Source organism: Amblyomma mixtum, chromosome 4, assembly GCF_055824585.1.
Source record: "Amblyomma mixtum isolate Tamu chromosome 4, ASM5582458v1, whole genome shotgun sequence".
In the NCBI taxonomy this organism is placed as follows: Eukaryota; Metazoa; Arthropoda; class Arachnida; order Ixodida; family Ixodidae; genus Amblyomma; species Amblyomma mixtum.
The window spans coordinates 159,910,106-159,922,682 of NC_143015.1; the positions used below are offsets into that span (position 1 = coordinate 159,910,106).

At 46.4% G+C, this 12,577-nt stretch overlaps 1 protein-coding gene across 1 annotated transcript in view; it reads left to right on the forward strand.

Moving 5' to 3' along the window:
* The window catches only part of LOC149349000 (TOM1-like protein 2), a 30,346-nt gene that overhangs the window by 7,304 nt on the left and 10,465 nt on the right, over nucleotides 1-12,577 (forward strand). Inside the window, exons 3-8 of the mRNA XM_089541099.1 lie at nucleotides 232-316; nucleotides 3,972-4,118; nucleotides 5,295-5,429; nucleotides 8,039-8,296; nucleotides 10,574-10,652; nucleotides 12,206-12,348. Coding sequence (XP_089397225.1) covers nucleotides 232-316; nucleotides 3,972-4,118; nucleotides 5,295-5,429; nucleotides 8,039-8,296; nucleotides 10,574-10,652; nucleotides 12,206-12,348 — 847 coding nt within the window. The remainder of the gene's footprint in view (nucleotides 1-231; nucleotides 317-3,971; nucleotides 4,119-5,294; nucleotides 5,430-8,038; nucleotides 8,297-10,573; nucleotides 10,653-12,205; nucleotides 12,349-12,577) is intronic.

Consider the following 12,577-nt stretch of genomic DNA (forward strand, 5'->3'; position numbering starts at 1 on the left):
GATGTGATCGGCTTCTTTAATGTAATGGATGTGTGAAGCCATTTTGCACTGTTAATTGTTTTCGCAACCAGTCGTAAAACAAATAGTGTCTTGCATGCACATTTTTTTTGCTTTAAGGTGTTAATTTAGCACCCAGAATGCAGCCAGCAGAAAAACGTTTCGTGTAACGAGTGCGGCATTCAAGACGACACCAAATCTGAAATAGTCTGTCTACTTTTGCCTCTGCCACAGACCAAAGGATGCGATACGTGCGATTCGCAAGAGGCTCCTGCAGAATGCGGGCAAGAATTACACCGTGGTCATGTACACCCTCACCGTGAGTACCCTCAGGCAACCTGCTTTGCCCTTTTACTCATTCTTTTTACTGAAAAAGCAACATCAGCGTGATGATGTGCCTTGCTTTGCTTTGGCTTGTGTTCTGATAGCTTTGAAATGTGGAAACGGTGGTGTACGCTTCTGGTTTAATGCTTGGTGAATAAAGAAGCTAAGAGGTTGTCAAGGTCAGTTGGCCAGTTGAGAACCTCCCACTGTGGTTTTTTTTTGTTGTGAGCAGCGTTGCTTCGCTACATATTATAAGCCAACATTTATCCCTTTTTATCCAAAATAAAGCTTTAGCCATGGTCCGCCCAGCAATTTTTGCACTCTGTTCCCTGATTTGCAGTCGCCGCACAATGTCTTATGCTGCTTAGCTGCAGATTGAGCAATTCTCATGCATCGTAGATTCAAGCACATCCTTTGTGCTATATGAATGGCCAACATAACCAGCCCTTTGCGGCGATGAAGGCTTAAGAGAGTAGTAAGTAAAGGAGAGCTACTGCAATAATTTTTCATTGTTTTGCTGCTGACCCGAAAGACGCGGGTTCGATCCTGGCTGCGGCGGCGGAATTTCTTTGGAGGAGAAATTCTAGAGGCCCGTGTACTGTGCGATGTCAGTGCACGTTAGAGAACCCCAGGTGGTCGAAATTTCCGGAGCCCTCCACTACGGCGTCCCTCACAGCCTGAGTCGCTTTAGGACGTTAAACCCCATAAACCAAACCAAACCATTGTTTCTTTTTTTTTTTAATTCTTATCTTCACTGTGTTGCCTAGGCAGTTGAATGCTTCATGCCATTTAGCTTTTGGTTGCTAGATAAGTTTCCAACAGTGCTACTGGTCCCACTGTCAGTCTGCAAAAAAAAAAAATCGGAGAAAATGTGTGCCGCTGGAGCTTTAAGTTATTGCTCACCGGAAATATATGCTATGTGAAAAGTGAGTAGAATTGAAAGCTAGACTCATTGGTTTCTGTTGAGATATTGGGAGAAATGGCACGAAAAGAGTGATACGGCTCAGAAGCAGTAACAAGCAAGCCCGTTTTATCGCCTCTTCCCATGTATTTCATCAGCTTTATGTTGTTCCTTTTTAGTTAACACTCTGATATTGGGTCGGTGGGGTTTGGCACGTGCTTCCCTTATCAGGTTTTGTTCAAGATTGTTTTCAAATTATTCTACTGGGCATTTTTCTTCTGAACGTTGAACGTGCTGGGCAACTAAATCATTGGCTCGTACCAGTTTTCAGACTCCATATTTAGCTACTGCCACGCCAGCCAACCTTGCAGCCTTGCAGCCAACCGTGCAGAAATAGCTGCAAGTTGCCCCAGCATGTTCAGCTAAGATATGAAGCTCAGAGGGGTTACAGTTTTGCATTGTTTCATTCATCTGTCTTCTTTGTGATGTGCGTTCTTACCGAAGCATTGTTCAGCTGCTCTCTGGAGCCTTCTTATCTACTCACTTTCTTATCTGATTGCGTGAATGGCAAAATATCTCCCTTATACTTAGGGTTGCCAGTTGGTTTCAGAGTGTATCATTGCTCTTTAAAAACACTCTCTTAGTTGGACAATATGTGAGCTTCTCTGGAGGTCAGTCTTGGCGTCTAGTCATTGACTTTCTAACTGGTGACATAACCCGCATGTGAAAGTTGGGCGTCAGGTGGCGGTGCAATGGGTCTAAGTATATTGAAATGCCTGTCATGTTTGAATCATGATGTGGCATCAGTACGTGGTGAGGTGCTGAATGTGAATTAGAAACAACGGTGCATGTAAAAACAAACATATCACCAGTTGCTCACGCAGTTGAGTGTAATGTTTTGCCAGAGGGTATCAGTTCAGATAAATTTTTTTCACATTTTATTAGGCCCCTCTTTTTTTTTTTTTTACAGCAACAGCTGTTAAAATGCCCATTCCTGGGTTTTGTGTTGGCGTTGTCAAATTAAAATATGTCTTAAGGAATAAGTTCTCTCGTAATATGCATTATTTGTATTGCTAGTCCTTGCCAATCTAAGCAGCAAAGCAGACATTTGGGCTAGTTGGTGTGAATTCATGGTGGAAAAAACAGCGCAAACTAAGACAGAAAACACAGAACAAGAGGGGAGACACTACAAGCGCTGTTTACTCGCAACTAAGGTTTATTAGAAAGAACAGAACAGAATATATACAAAAAAAAAAAAACACCCACGACTGCGTACGTCATAACAGATTACGTGCGAGTCAGCGCTTGTAGTGTCTCCCCTCTTTTCTGTGTTTTCTGTCTTAGTTTGCGCTGTTTTTTCCACCATCAATCTAAGCAGTCCTTAATAGCTTAGATGCTACTCAGGAAATTGTAGTCATTAGGGGCACACTCAGGATTGTAAGGCTGTAATAACTGAACGATCGCAGTTAGCTAGGAGCTAAACACTTCCAAATCAAGCTTGGACATTGGGAAGGTGGTAAATCACACGTTCCCTGCCTCAGTGCTGCGAACACACTGTTACCACCACGCGTGAGGGCTCCTGTTGCCACAGCTGGTCTCAGCTTTTACGATCTCTCTGCACTGAGCTACTGCGTGACCCTCCGTGTTGCCGACTGGCATTAATGACTGCTCTGTAGACATCGGGGCTCCCCCTCGGTATGCATTTCCTGTGCTCGTAATTTATTGCCATGTGCTTATTTGTTGGCCCTGCCCTTCTATCTCCGAGCTTCCTTTCATTAGGCGTGCGCTGAATGCCTATTCATGAGGCTCCAGAGTTCCATTGGCATTGGGTTGCCACATTTACTTCCAGCCAGTCGCGCTGAGTCCCGTTGAACGCAGCGAGTGTGTGGCACTGCTTACAAGCTTGCAGTGCAACACAGGTGCCTGAATAAGAGCAAGGAATCGGAATTGATAGTGTTGAATTTGATGAGGTTACTCGACCTTCTTTAAAGGTTTTAATACTAACATTTCCAAAATTTCTTTCCCAGCATTGCAGTGTAGCAGAAACAAATTTTAGGCTCATTACGCCACCGATTTTTCTCGCTTTTGAATAAAATTCTACAGAAATCAATTTTCCTACACCTTGAGCTTGGCGCAATGATAGCCTTAGATGCTTTTGCGCAACTAAACCCAACACAACACAACACAAAGGCTTAAATTTGAGACCCCCCCCCCTTTTCCCCTTTCTGTTTTTTTTTCTCATTTCTATTTTTTGTTTTGATTTTCCCTTTCTTTTTGTCTCAGATTCTTCGTCCTCATCCCTTTTTTTGTTTTTCTTTCCATTTTCCTTCTTTTTATTTATTCATTTTTCTTTTTTTTTACTTTTCTCCCATATTCTTTCCTCCTTTTCTTTTCATTTTTGTATTCTAAGGATGCTGTTACAGTCGAATACAGCTCAAGAACGAAACAGCACATGTAGTATGTTCCTCAACGGAGGCCCTCCAGTCAGTGGCACAGTGGCATTGACAGATTTTCATGGCACTGCGGAATCTGATTAAGCCGTGGTTGTTCCCCCTTTCATCTTCTACCTCCTGTGATTTCCCCGCTAGCAAGCTCAAGGGGATCGGTCAAGGGGGAGAATTGGCTTTACGCTATTAGCTGGAGGGGCTCCTTTGAATGACATTTGCCACTTTGTTCTTGAGTTGTGATGGACAGTGCGATGTGGGACCGCACTGTTGTAGCGGCTGACAGTGGCGCCCCCTTCTCGCAGGTGCTGGAGACGTGTGTGAAGAACTGTGGCCGGCGCTTCCACCTGCTGGTGTCCCAGAAGGACTTTGTCCAGGACCTGGTCAAGATGATTGGCCCCAAGAACGACCCCCCCACGGCCGTCCAGGAGAAAGTGCTCAGCCTCATCCAGGTGCCCCCTCCTTCTCTTCCTCTCTCTCTCTCTCTCTCTCTTTCGCTGAAGTGAGTGCTGTCTACAGCACAAAACCACAACTTTCGGTTGCACCTCATGGCTTGCCTCACAGCTTTCTAAACGCAGATTTTGACTCCGAAGCCTTTCAGAAAGCATCTGGCCTGACAGTACCATACACGCAGGAGGAGATCGTAAATAACTTTCATGGGGTTAATTTTGAGCAGATTAAAGCCGAGAGAAAAAAAGCGAGCTGCAGCAAGAAGGTTTGAAACACCCTCTTCCAGAAATGTAGTTTATCCATTCTTGCCATAGCAGCTGTTAAATGCCTTGCATTTAATAGCTTTGTGTGCCATCCTAATAAAATGCTTCTTTGCCACTGGGTGGCACTGCTTAACTGAAAGTTGCACAAAAGTCATGAAGCTGCAAAATTAAATCCCATCCCATTGGGGGTTCTGTGCCATTGACGGGATGGAATCGAGATGCGCGTTACTGCCATTTGGAATGTGCATTAACAGGGCTCTGAAGCGCGTGAATAATTTTGGCTGTAGTGACTTCTTGGCACATCGGTCGTTATGCTTTTCATGCGAGGAAGGTGAATCAATGTTTCCTCAAGCTTGAGGTACCTAATGGTCTGGCTTGAATGGAATACGACTTAGATCAGTTTATACTTTGCAGGTCTAATACTACTAAAGCAGACCATTGCATTGTGTGTTAAATAAATTAACTTCCAGGCACAGATGTGACCCGGGGTATTAACCTGGCCATGTCAGTTGAACATTGTCAGCCTCACATGAAACAGCGTGCAATGAAGCTGTAGGCCAGGCTTTTCTTTCACTTCATTGGAGTGGCTTGCTGGTTTTTCTCTTCGCACAGAAAGGAAGGTTGTTAAAAATACTTTTCTAAGCTGTGTTCGTTCTAAGGCCACAATTGCTTAGCGGATAAATATCCGCCTGGAAGAGTATGCTTACACGTGCATCTTGCCAGCCAGCACAGCTAGCCATATGATTCAGAGAAGGCAACAGCTGTCCATTGTTGTTGTGCGCTGTGAACCTGAGTGAGCGCTGAAGGTCATTCCACTTTGACGTGTTTTGAGGGCTCCCGAGATATGTGTTACTTGCGGCGAAGCCTCCTGGCAAGGCAGTTTGGTCACCGGTGGATCTTTCCTTCTTCTTCCAGAGCTGGGCGGATGCGTTCCGCACCCACCCGGACATGCAGGGTGTTGTCCAGGTGTACACAGACCTGAAGAACAAGGGTGTAGAGTTCCCCATGACTGACCTGGACAGCATGGCACCCATCTACACACCACAGAGGGTGAGCCCGGTGCTGCTGCTGTTGGGTGCAGCCGCTCTCGGGAAAGGGCCATTTGTTGTGCGGCGGGGAGCGCGTGCTTGGTTAGTTGTGGTCTGGTGAATAATCATTGCACCACCGTGCCTGTTTGCATAATCATTTCTGTTAAGTCATTTCGGTTAGTTGGAACTCATTGCTCTCTGCTTTTAAGTGTGCGTGTTTTTATGTTGAGGGTAAAATAAATAGTAAGCAAATAGTCTGTTTGCAGTTTGCTCTCATAATGAACTCTAACACATCTTCAACCAAGAACGTTAATTAGAAACCCAGCATTTCGGAGTTCGCTTGGCTCTTTATTTAGGGGTGACTGGGGGCAGCTTAAGGAGTGACTGGGACTGCCCCCAGTCACCCCTAAAGTCATTAGGAGCCGAGCTGGCCCCGAAACGTCGGGTTTCAAATTAAAGTTTTTAGTTGGAGATGTGTTAGTTGTAATGGGAACGACCGGCAGCCATTCACGCGGTGCGACGAAGAGGTGAATGAAGTGCTGTGCTGGTTCCGGAGTGACCCCTGGGTGTGTTGCCTGCCGTGACGCGTCTTTGATCAATGGCCTCCGACCTGCGCTTCAAAGACACACCTAGCCCTCCACTATGGCGTCTCTCATAGCCTGAGTTGCTTTGGGACATTAAACCCCAATAAACCAAACCAAACCAAACCAAACCTGTACATATGAGAGAAGCCAACAGCCACAAAAACCAAGGGGCACAGGGGATTTTTAATTTATTTATTTTGTGGTGTTGATACTGAATATGTTATCGCTTAAAGCTAATTGATTAGAAAAGCAGAAGAAAAAACAACCACATGCCGCCGGTGGGATCCGAACCCACGACCTCCGAATTACGCGTCCGATGCTCTACCGCTGAGCTACGGCGACGGCTGTCAATTCTTCTGCTTTCGGGGGTATTTATGTTTACAAATAACCTAACCTTTAGAGTGTTCACCAGCGCCACCCACGCTCTTACGCGGCGGACGTAGCACGTCCTGAGTTACCGCTGATGTGACGTAGAACGTCATCGAACGGCGAGAATGTAAGCTGTGTGAGAACCCTCTTATGCTTCCTATGGCATCAAGGCTGCCACAAACGAGGCCCTCGCTAAGCAATTAAGCAAACAAGAGAGTGGGTATGAGGGGCTCGTTATAAATATGAGAGAGGCCAACAGCCACGCGGAATTCGGAGGTCGTGGGTTCGGATCCCACTGGCGGCATGTGGTTGTTTTTTCTTCTGCTTTTCTAATCAATTAGCTTTAAGCGACAACATATTCAGTAATATTCTTACTTGATCAACACCACAAATAAATAAATAAATTTAAAAAAAAATCCCCTGTGCCCCTTGGTTTCTGTGGCTGTTGGCTTCTCTCATATTTATAACGAGCCCCTCATTCCCCTTCCCTTGTCTGTTTAAACCTGTACATAGTTTATTATAAGTCTTCAGACCCAACCAGGCAGGCAAATCTGTCAAAATGTTTAGTTTTCAGCAGTTTTCTCTGTGCGTCATCAAGGCTTGTGCCTATGAGGTGTTTTCCTCCTGAGTGTGGTGTTGATGTCAGGTTGTGCATCTGCATATAGATAATGGCAGTGGGCTGTAATTTTGTTTCGTGAGCCTGCAGTGCACGATAGAGAACAGCAAGTGGTTGCAGTTAAGCTGGAGCTTGCATTATAGTGCTTTTATTTTTCCGTGTTATAGCTCTAGATTAAAAGCATTTCATTTTGTGTTTGAATCTTTTCTTGTTTCTTAAAAGTTGGGACTGCCTGTGTGTTTTAAGCTTATAGCAAAAGGCTGTCAAGTTGTCTGTAGATATAGGGTAAATGGGAGGACAGCAGATTAGAAAGACAGGGCAGACACATCGTAGCACATAATACTGTAGCAAGTGTCGCAGGAGAAACAAAGAATAAAATAAAATAAGGTGGTCAAAATTTCTGGAGCCCTTCACTACGACATCCCTCATACCCTGAGTCGGTTTGGGACGTTAAGCCCCAACAAATCAAATCAATGTTCAGCATGTTCTTTTTTTTTGTTTGTTTTTTCAGTGATAGCTGAACTAAGCAAGGTTATGAAATTTTGCAGCAGTCTGTTTGGTGCATGTGTCACCATGTGTAATAGTAACTGATGGAAATATGCATCGCATTTTTAATGCTGACCATGCGAGGTGGTTATTCTGTGGTGTAAACAAGTTTTCCCTGACTTCTCAAATTGCGTTTAATCAGGTTTCTCACATTCGCTTGGAGATTTAGTTGGCAAGTTTCACTACCTTTTCACAACACGTTCTGCTGGGCTTTTTTGTGTCTGTGTTCTGTCCCCGTCCTTTCTTAGTCGTTTTTTGCGCTAAAAACTTTTACTTTACCAAGATGAACCAACTCGCCCAGCAAAGCACTCCTTTGTGTCTGTGTTCTGTCCCCGTCCTTAGTCGTTTTTGCGCTAAAAGCTTTTACTTTACCTGGAATGATAATCAAGGCATGTTTCAGAGTGCAAACTGTGGGTGATCCACCTAGGGAGTGCATTGGCTGTATTTGCCTGCTGGTAGAAATTATCTTTGGATGTCTCCTCTCCCTCCCCTGTCCTGCCCCCCTTCTCCTTGCAGAGCATTCCACTAACAGCGCCGCCACCCTCCACCCTGCCCCGGGTGAACCCGTACGTGGCGCACGGGGGCCGCCCCATCGCGCAGAGCGAGGTGGAGTCGGGGGCCCTGCCCCCGAGCCCCGTGGGGCTGACCCCTGAGCAGCTGAGCAAGCTGCGCCGGGAGCTGGACATTGTGCAGCGCAACATGACCGTCTTTGGCGAGATGCTCGCCGAGCTGGTGCCCGGGCAGGAGCAGCGCAGCGAGTGGGAGCTGCTGCAGGTGGGTGCTGCTCCCTCTCTCTCTCTCTCGTCATCATCATCAGCCTGACTACACCCACCGCAGGGCAAAGGCCTCTCCCCTGTCTGGTCTCCAATTAACCCTGTCCTTTGCCAGCTGCAGCCACCGCATCCCCACGATCTTCTTGATCTCATTCGCCCACCTAACTTTCTGCCGCCCCTTGCTATGCTGGCCTTCTCTTGGAATCCACTCCGCAACCCTTAAGGACCAGCGGTTATCTTGCCTTCGCATTACATGCCCGGCCCAAGCCCATTACGCGGGTTCGATCTCGGCCGCGGCGGCTGAATTTCGATGGAGGCGAAATTCTAGAGGCCCGTGTTCTGTGCGATGTCAGTGCACGTTAAAGAACCCCAGGTGGTCGAAATTTCTGGAGTCCTTCACTACGGCGTCCCTCATAGCCTGAGTTGCTTTGGGACGTTAAACCCCAATAAACCAAACTAAACCAGTCTTCTTGATTTCGACTAGGATGTTATCAACCCGCGTTTGTTCACACACCCACTCTGCCCGCTTCCAATCTCTTAAACTTACACCTGTCATATGTCACTCTCTCCCAGCTCTGTGCTTAATGCAGCACATTCATAGGGCCAACCTTTGTGCTTTTCTGATGTCACGTGTAGGCTCACTGGAATTCAATGCTGTTCAAGGGGGCCTTGAAGAATTCTTTGATGACAAGAAAGTACATAGTCTCGGCTTTTATGGTGTCCGGTGTTGTCCCAGTCTAATATATCATTGTTTAGGTAGGCCTGTAAGATGATGATGATAAGTCGCCCCCATCAATAATGGGAGCTCCCGTAAAAAGTGTGCGAAGTGGATAGGCTCAGTAGATTATATGGGCTGCTATGGGAGGCCGATTCTGGGCTGAGGATACTGCTTCGAACCCCAGTTCCCATCTTACAGGTGTCCTTACGGGTTCAACTACTGGCAGTGGTATGAATGCTGAGAGCATATCGAATGCCTATGGAATACCTCATAGAGGCTGCTATCTTTTTTCCTTTTGTTTTACCGATGAAAACTTCCATAAGCTCTCTTGCATCTGTGTACACTTTTTTAAGGCGGAAGCCTTTAATGCCTCATCGTTGTAAGCAGGAGTTGTCAACAGATATGTCACTCTTTTCAATTGGTCGAAATGGTCGTGACGTCACACTGCGCGAATTTCAAACGGGGCCAATTGTACTTTGGCTACTAACCATGCAACCAGTTAAAGGGATCGTATAGTGATGCTCCAAGTAAGTGGGACTGAGTTTAGCTAATTAACCAATTAGCATAATTCACCTTTCTAGTCAAACCAGATAAATAAAACCGAGTAGGAAATTGGGTGAGTTGGCGAATCGAACCAGGGTTTCCGGAGTGCAAGACGAGCACGCTATCCACTCCGCCATGTCAGCTCGATGGTTTGGAATGAACAAAGGCGCGTCTAGTGAATACGGTGTGTTCGTTCACTCCCATCTTCCTCCCTTCCCGATACGGCGAGGTTCAGGTATCCACCGAAAAATGTGAGACAGATACATTTCCTTTCCTCAAAAACCAATTTACCGACTAGCAAGGCTCACAGCCGAACGGGCGATGGCGTTCTGTGGACCCTGGCAGCGTTGCAAGACGCTGTCGCGGTCCACTCTTAGAGGTGAAGCTTAACATCTTAACCACACATCAGTGACACAAGCAGCAACACCGCGCTTAAGGCTTCCGCCTTACCACACTTTAGGTCAACAAAGTGCCCCCCTGAATTTTTTACTGCATGCAGCATAAGAATTTTAAAAAAGCCCTTTGATACTGTGTTTAAAACCTATAAGCTTAAAAGCACTATGAATCCCTTTTCTTTTCCCTGGTTTCAATGCCCGTTGGGTAAATTGAACACAAGTACCCTGATGTGAGGGGCAACACAAAGGTGAGGTTTTCTAATTGATAGAGTGGTTTAGTGGTGGCATGATTAGTCCTTGCTTTCAAGGTGTTGAATTCCAGTGGACCAATATCTGCTTTATACCCTGTGTTTGGCGCTTGATAGCCTTAGCCGCTTATGCGCCATTGAACCCTACACTACACTACACAATGTCTGCCTGTTTCCATTCTCATTTCTCGTGCTTTGTTGACGTGCTGTGTCATTTACCCATGATAGGTAGTGGCTACGAGTATTGATCGCTAGAACGTCAGCCCACGGACTACATGTCACCTTTATGCAAGCTTGGGAAAATGCCTGGTAGTTTGCCGTTTGCACAGGCGTTCCTTGACAGACTTGTGACCTGTGCTCCCCTCCCATTGCAGGAGCTGCAGAAGACCTGCCACGCCATGCAGACAAGGGTGGTGGAGCTCATCAACAAGGTGGCCAACGAGGAGGTCACAGGTGAGCAGCCTCTGTGTGTGGGAAGCCCCTCTGTCACTTTTAGAAAGCGGTAATGCAGCCGACATGAGAGAGGTAATGAAGACCAAGTGATCGGAGGACAGTTCAGAATGCAGAGGGCGATCAAACGATCAAGCTGTTGAGTTGGTTTCAATTCATTATCTTTTATTTAATGGCAGCGTCGAAATTTGCTTTAATGCGATAGCATTTAGGTTGTGGTCTCGCATAAATTTCTGGCTCCTGTGTCACGAAATTCCCCGACTGGTCAAGAGAGGTCACGTGACCTTGTGTGATGTCACCACAACCTGCCCACCGTGGTGCCGCACATGAGCGTTAAGCCTTATGGGAGCCCGGGGAGGGCAACCTGGGTCAGTAGCGATATGAGCCCTCCACGTGGCCTATGGACATGACTGTGAGGGCTGTTACGTCATCAGCACCACATGACCACCAGTGGGCCAATCATAGGGCACACTCCGATTTGTAAATTTGAGGACCTCCAAAATTTGCGAGTTGGCAAAATTTGCTACTGGCAAGTCTCGAATCACCAAACCAGTGTGCATGCTTTTTGGCAGTACTATCCCGTTCCGGGAATGGTCTGGTGTCGGCTTCACGCATGGTTTCAGTCTTGCTTTTGATGCGTTTTGGTGCTGTAGTTACTGCAGACAGACTAAATACTAAATGACTACACCGTGGTACGCCTGCGTAGGCTTAACTTTAGTCAAGCACTGCAACCAATCACACGGAACATGGCGCAAAGGACCCATAGGACACAGGAAAACAGAGACAGAGGCGTGCAGTGCATGACCATGGTTTTAGACCCGGAGTGGTGGTGGTGCTGCAATGCACCTGATCTGCTCAATCTCTGCATTGGTTGGATTATTCTTGGCTTAACACCAAAAAGCAACGCAGTCAGCATTCACGATCAACAGTGGAATACAAATCTCTTACCACTGTCGTGTTAGGGTTAATGCGGTGGCAGCCCCCCGTTCACCCATCCTCTTCAGCCATTGCTCGATTGGCTTCATGCCCAGGCTAGCCACCCTACCCACACAGGTGCATAGTTCATATTATGGGTGGCGGAATCGATTCAAGTTTAAATTAATGGGCTGTTTTATGTAGACTCCAGTGAAGCATTGACAAACCCAGTCGCTCAGTTCATATTATCAACTAATTTGAATTAATGAAGTTCGAATTAATGAGCTTCCACTGTATCAGTCTCTTATGATGGGGGGGTTACGAGACCAACAAAAATAGGCTTGCTTACGGTATGATTACTATAGCCGTAATGGCCTACTAGTAACAGGTCATCATAAAGCTGGAGATTGTTACTGAGATTCCGCATGGTTTAGATGGTCAGACTTACACAATAGTATTATTGTGATGCAACTAGTTGCATATCTTTGATGTACTGGTGGCATGGAGTAATGGGGACACTTATCTCTTGCCCTGTTCTTGCTTTTGTAATCCTTTGTTGGTAGTCTTGGTGTGTGAGCTGGTTTTGTGTTGTTCAGTGCTGTTTTATGCAGTTTGCTCTTTGGCCCCCCACTGAATGGCAGGTGAACTGCTGCGGATCAATGACGACATGAACAACCTGTTCCTGCGCTACGAGCGCTTCGAGAAGCGGAGGACGGCCATCGTCACGGGGCAGGTCAAGGACGCCTCTGCCACCCCTGCTGCCGCCAACAACACACAGAGTGAGGTGAGGGGATGCACTAATTGTCCCATTGGGGTAGTTGCTGGTGTTGTTCTCAAGCTAGCGATTGTGTTGTACTATCAGCAAGAAATGAAACGCGAACAGTACAACTGAGCCTTGAGAAACAACTGAGCTTATTACTGCTGAATTGCAACTGAACTTAATACAACAATGCAACTGCGCTTAATGCTAGCAAAAGGAAATTTCACTATGAATGTGGGATTACTCTTCTTTA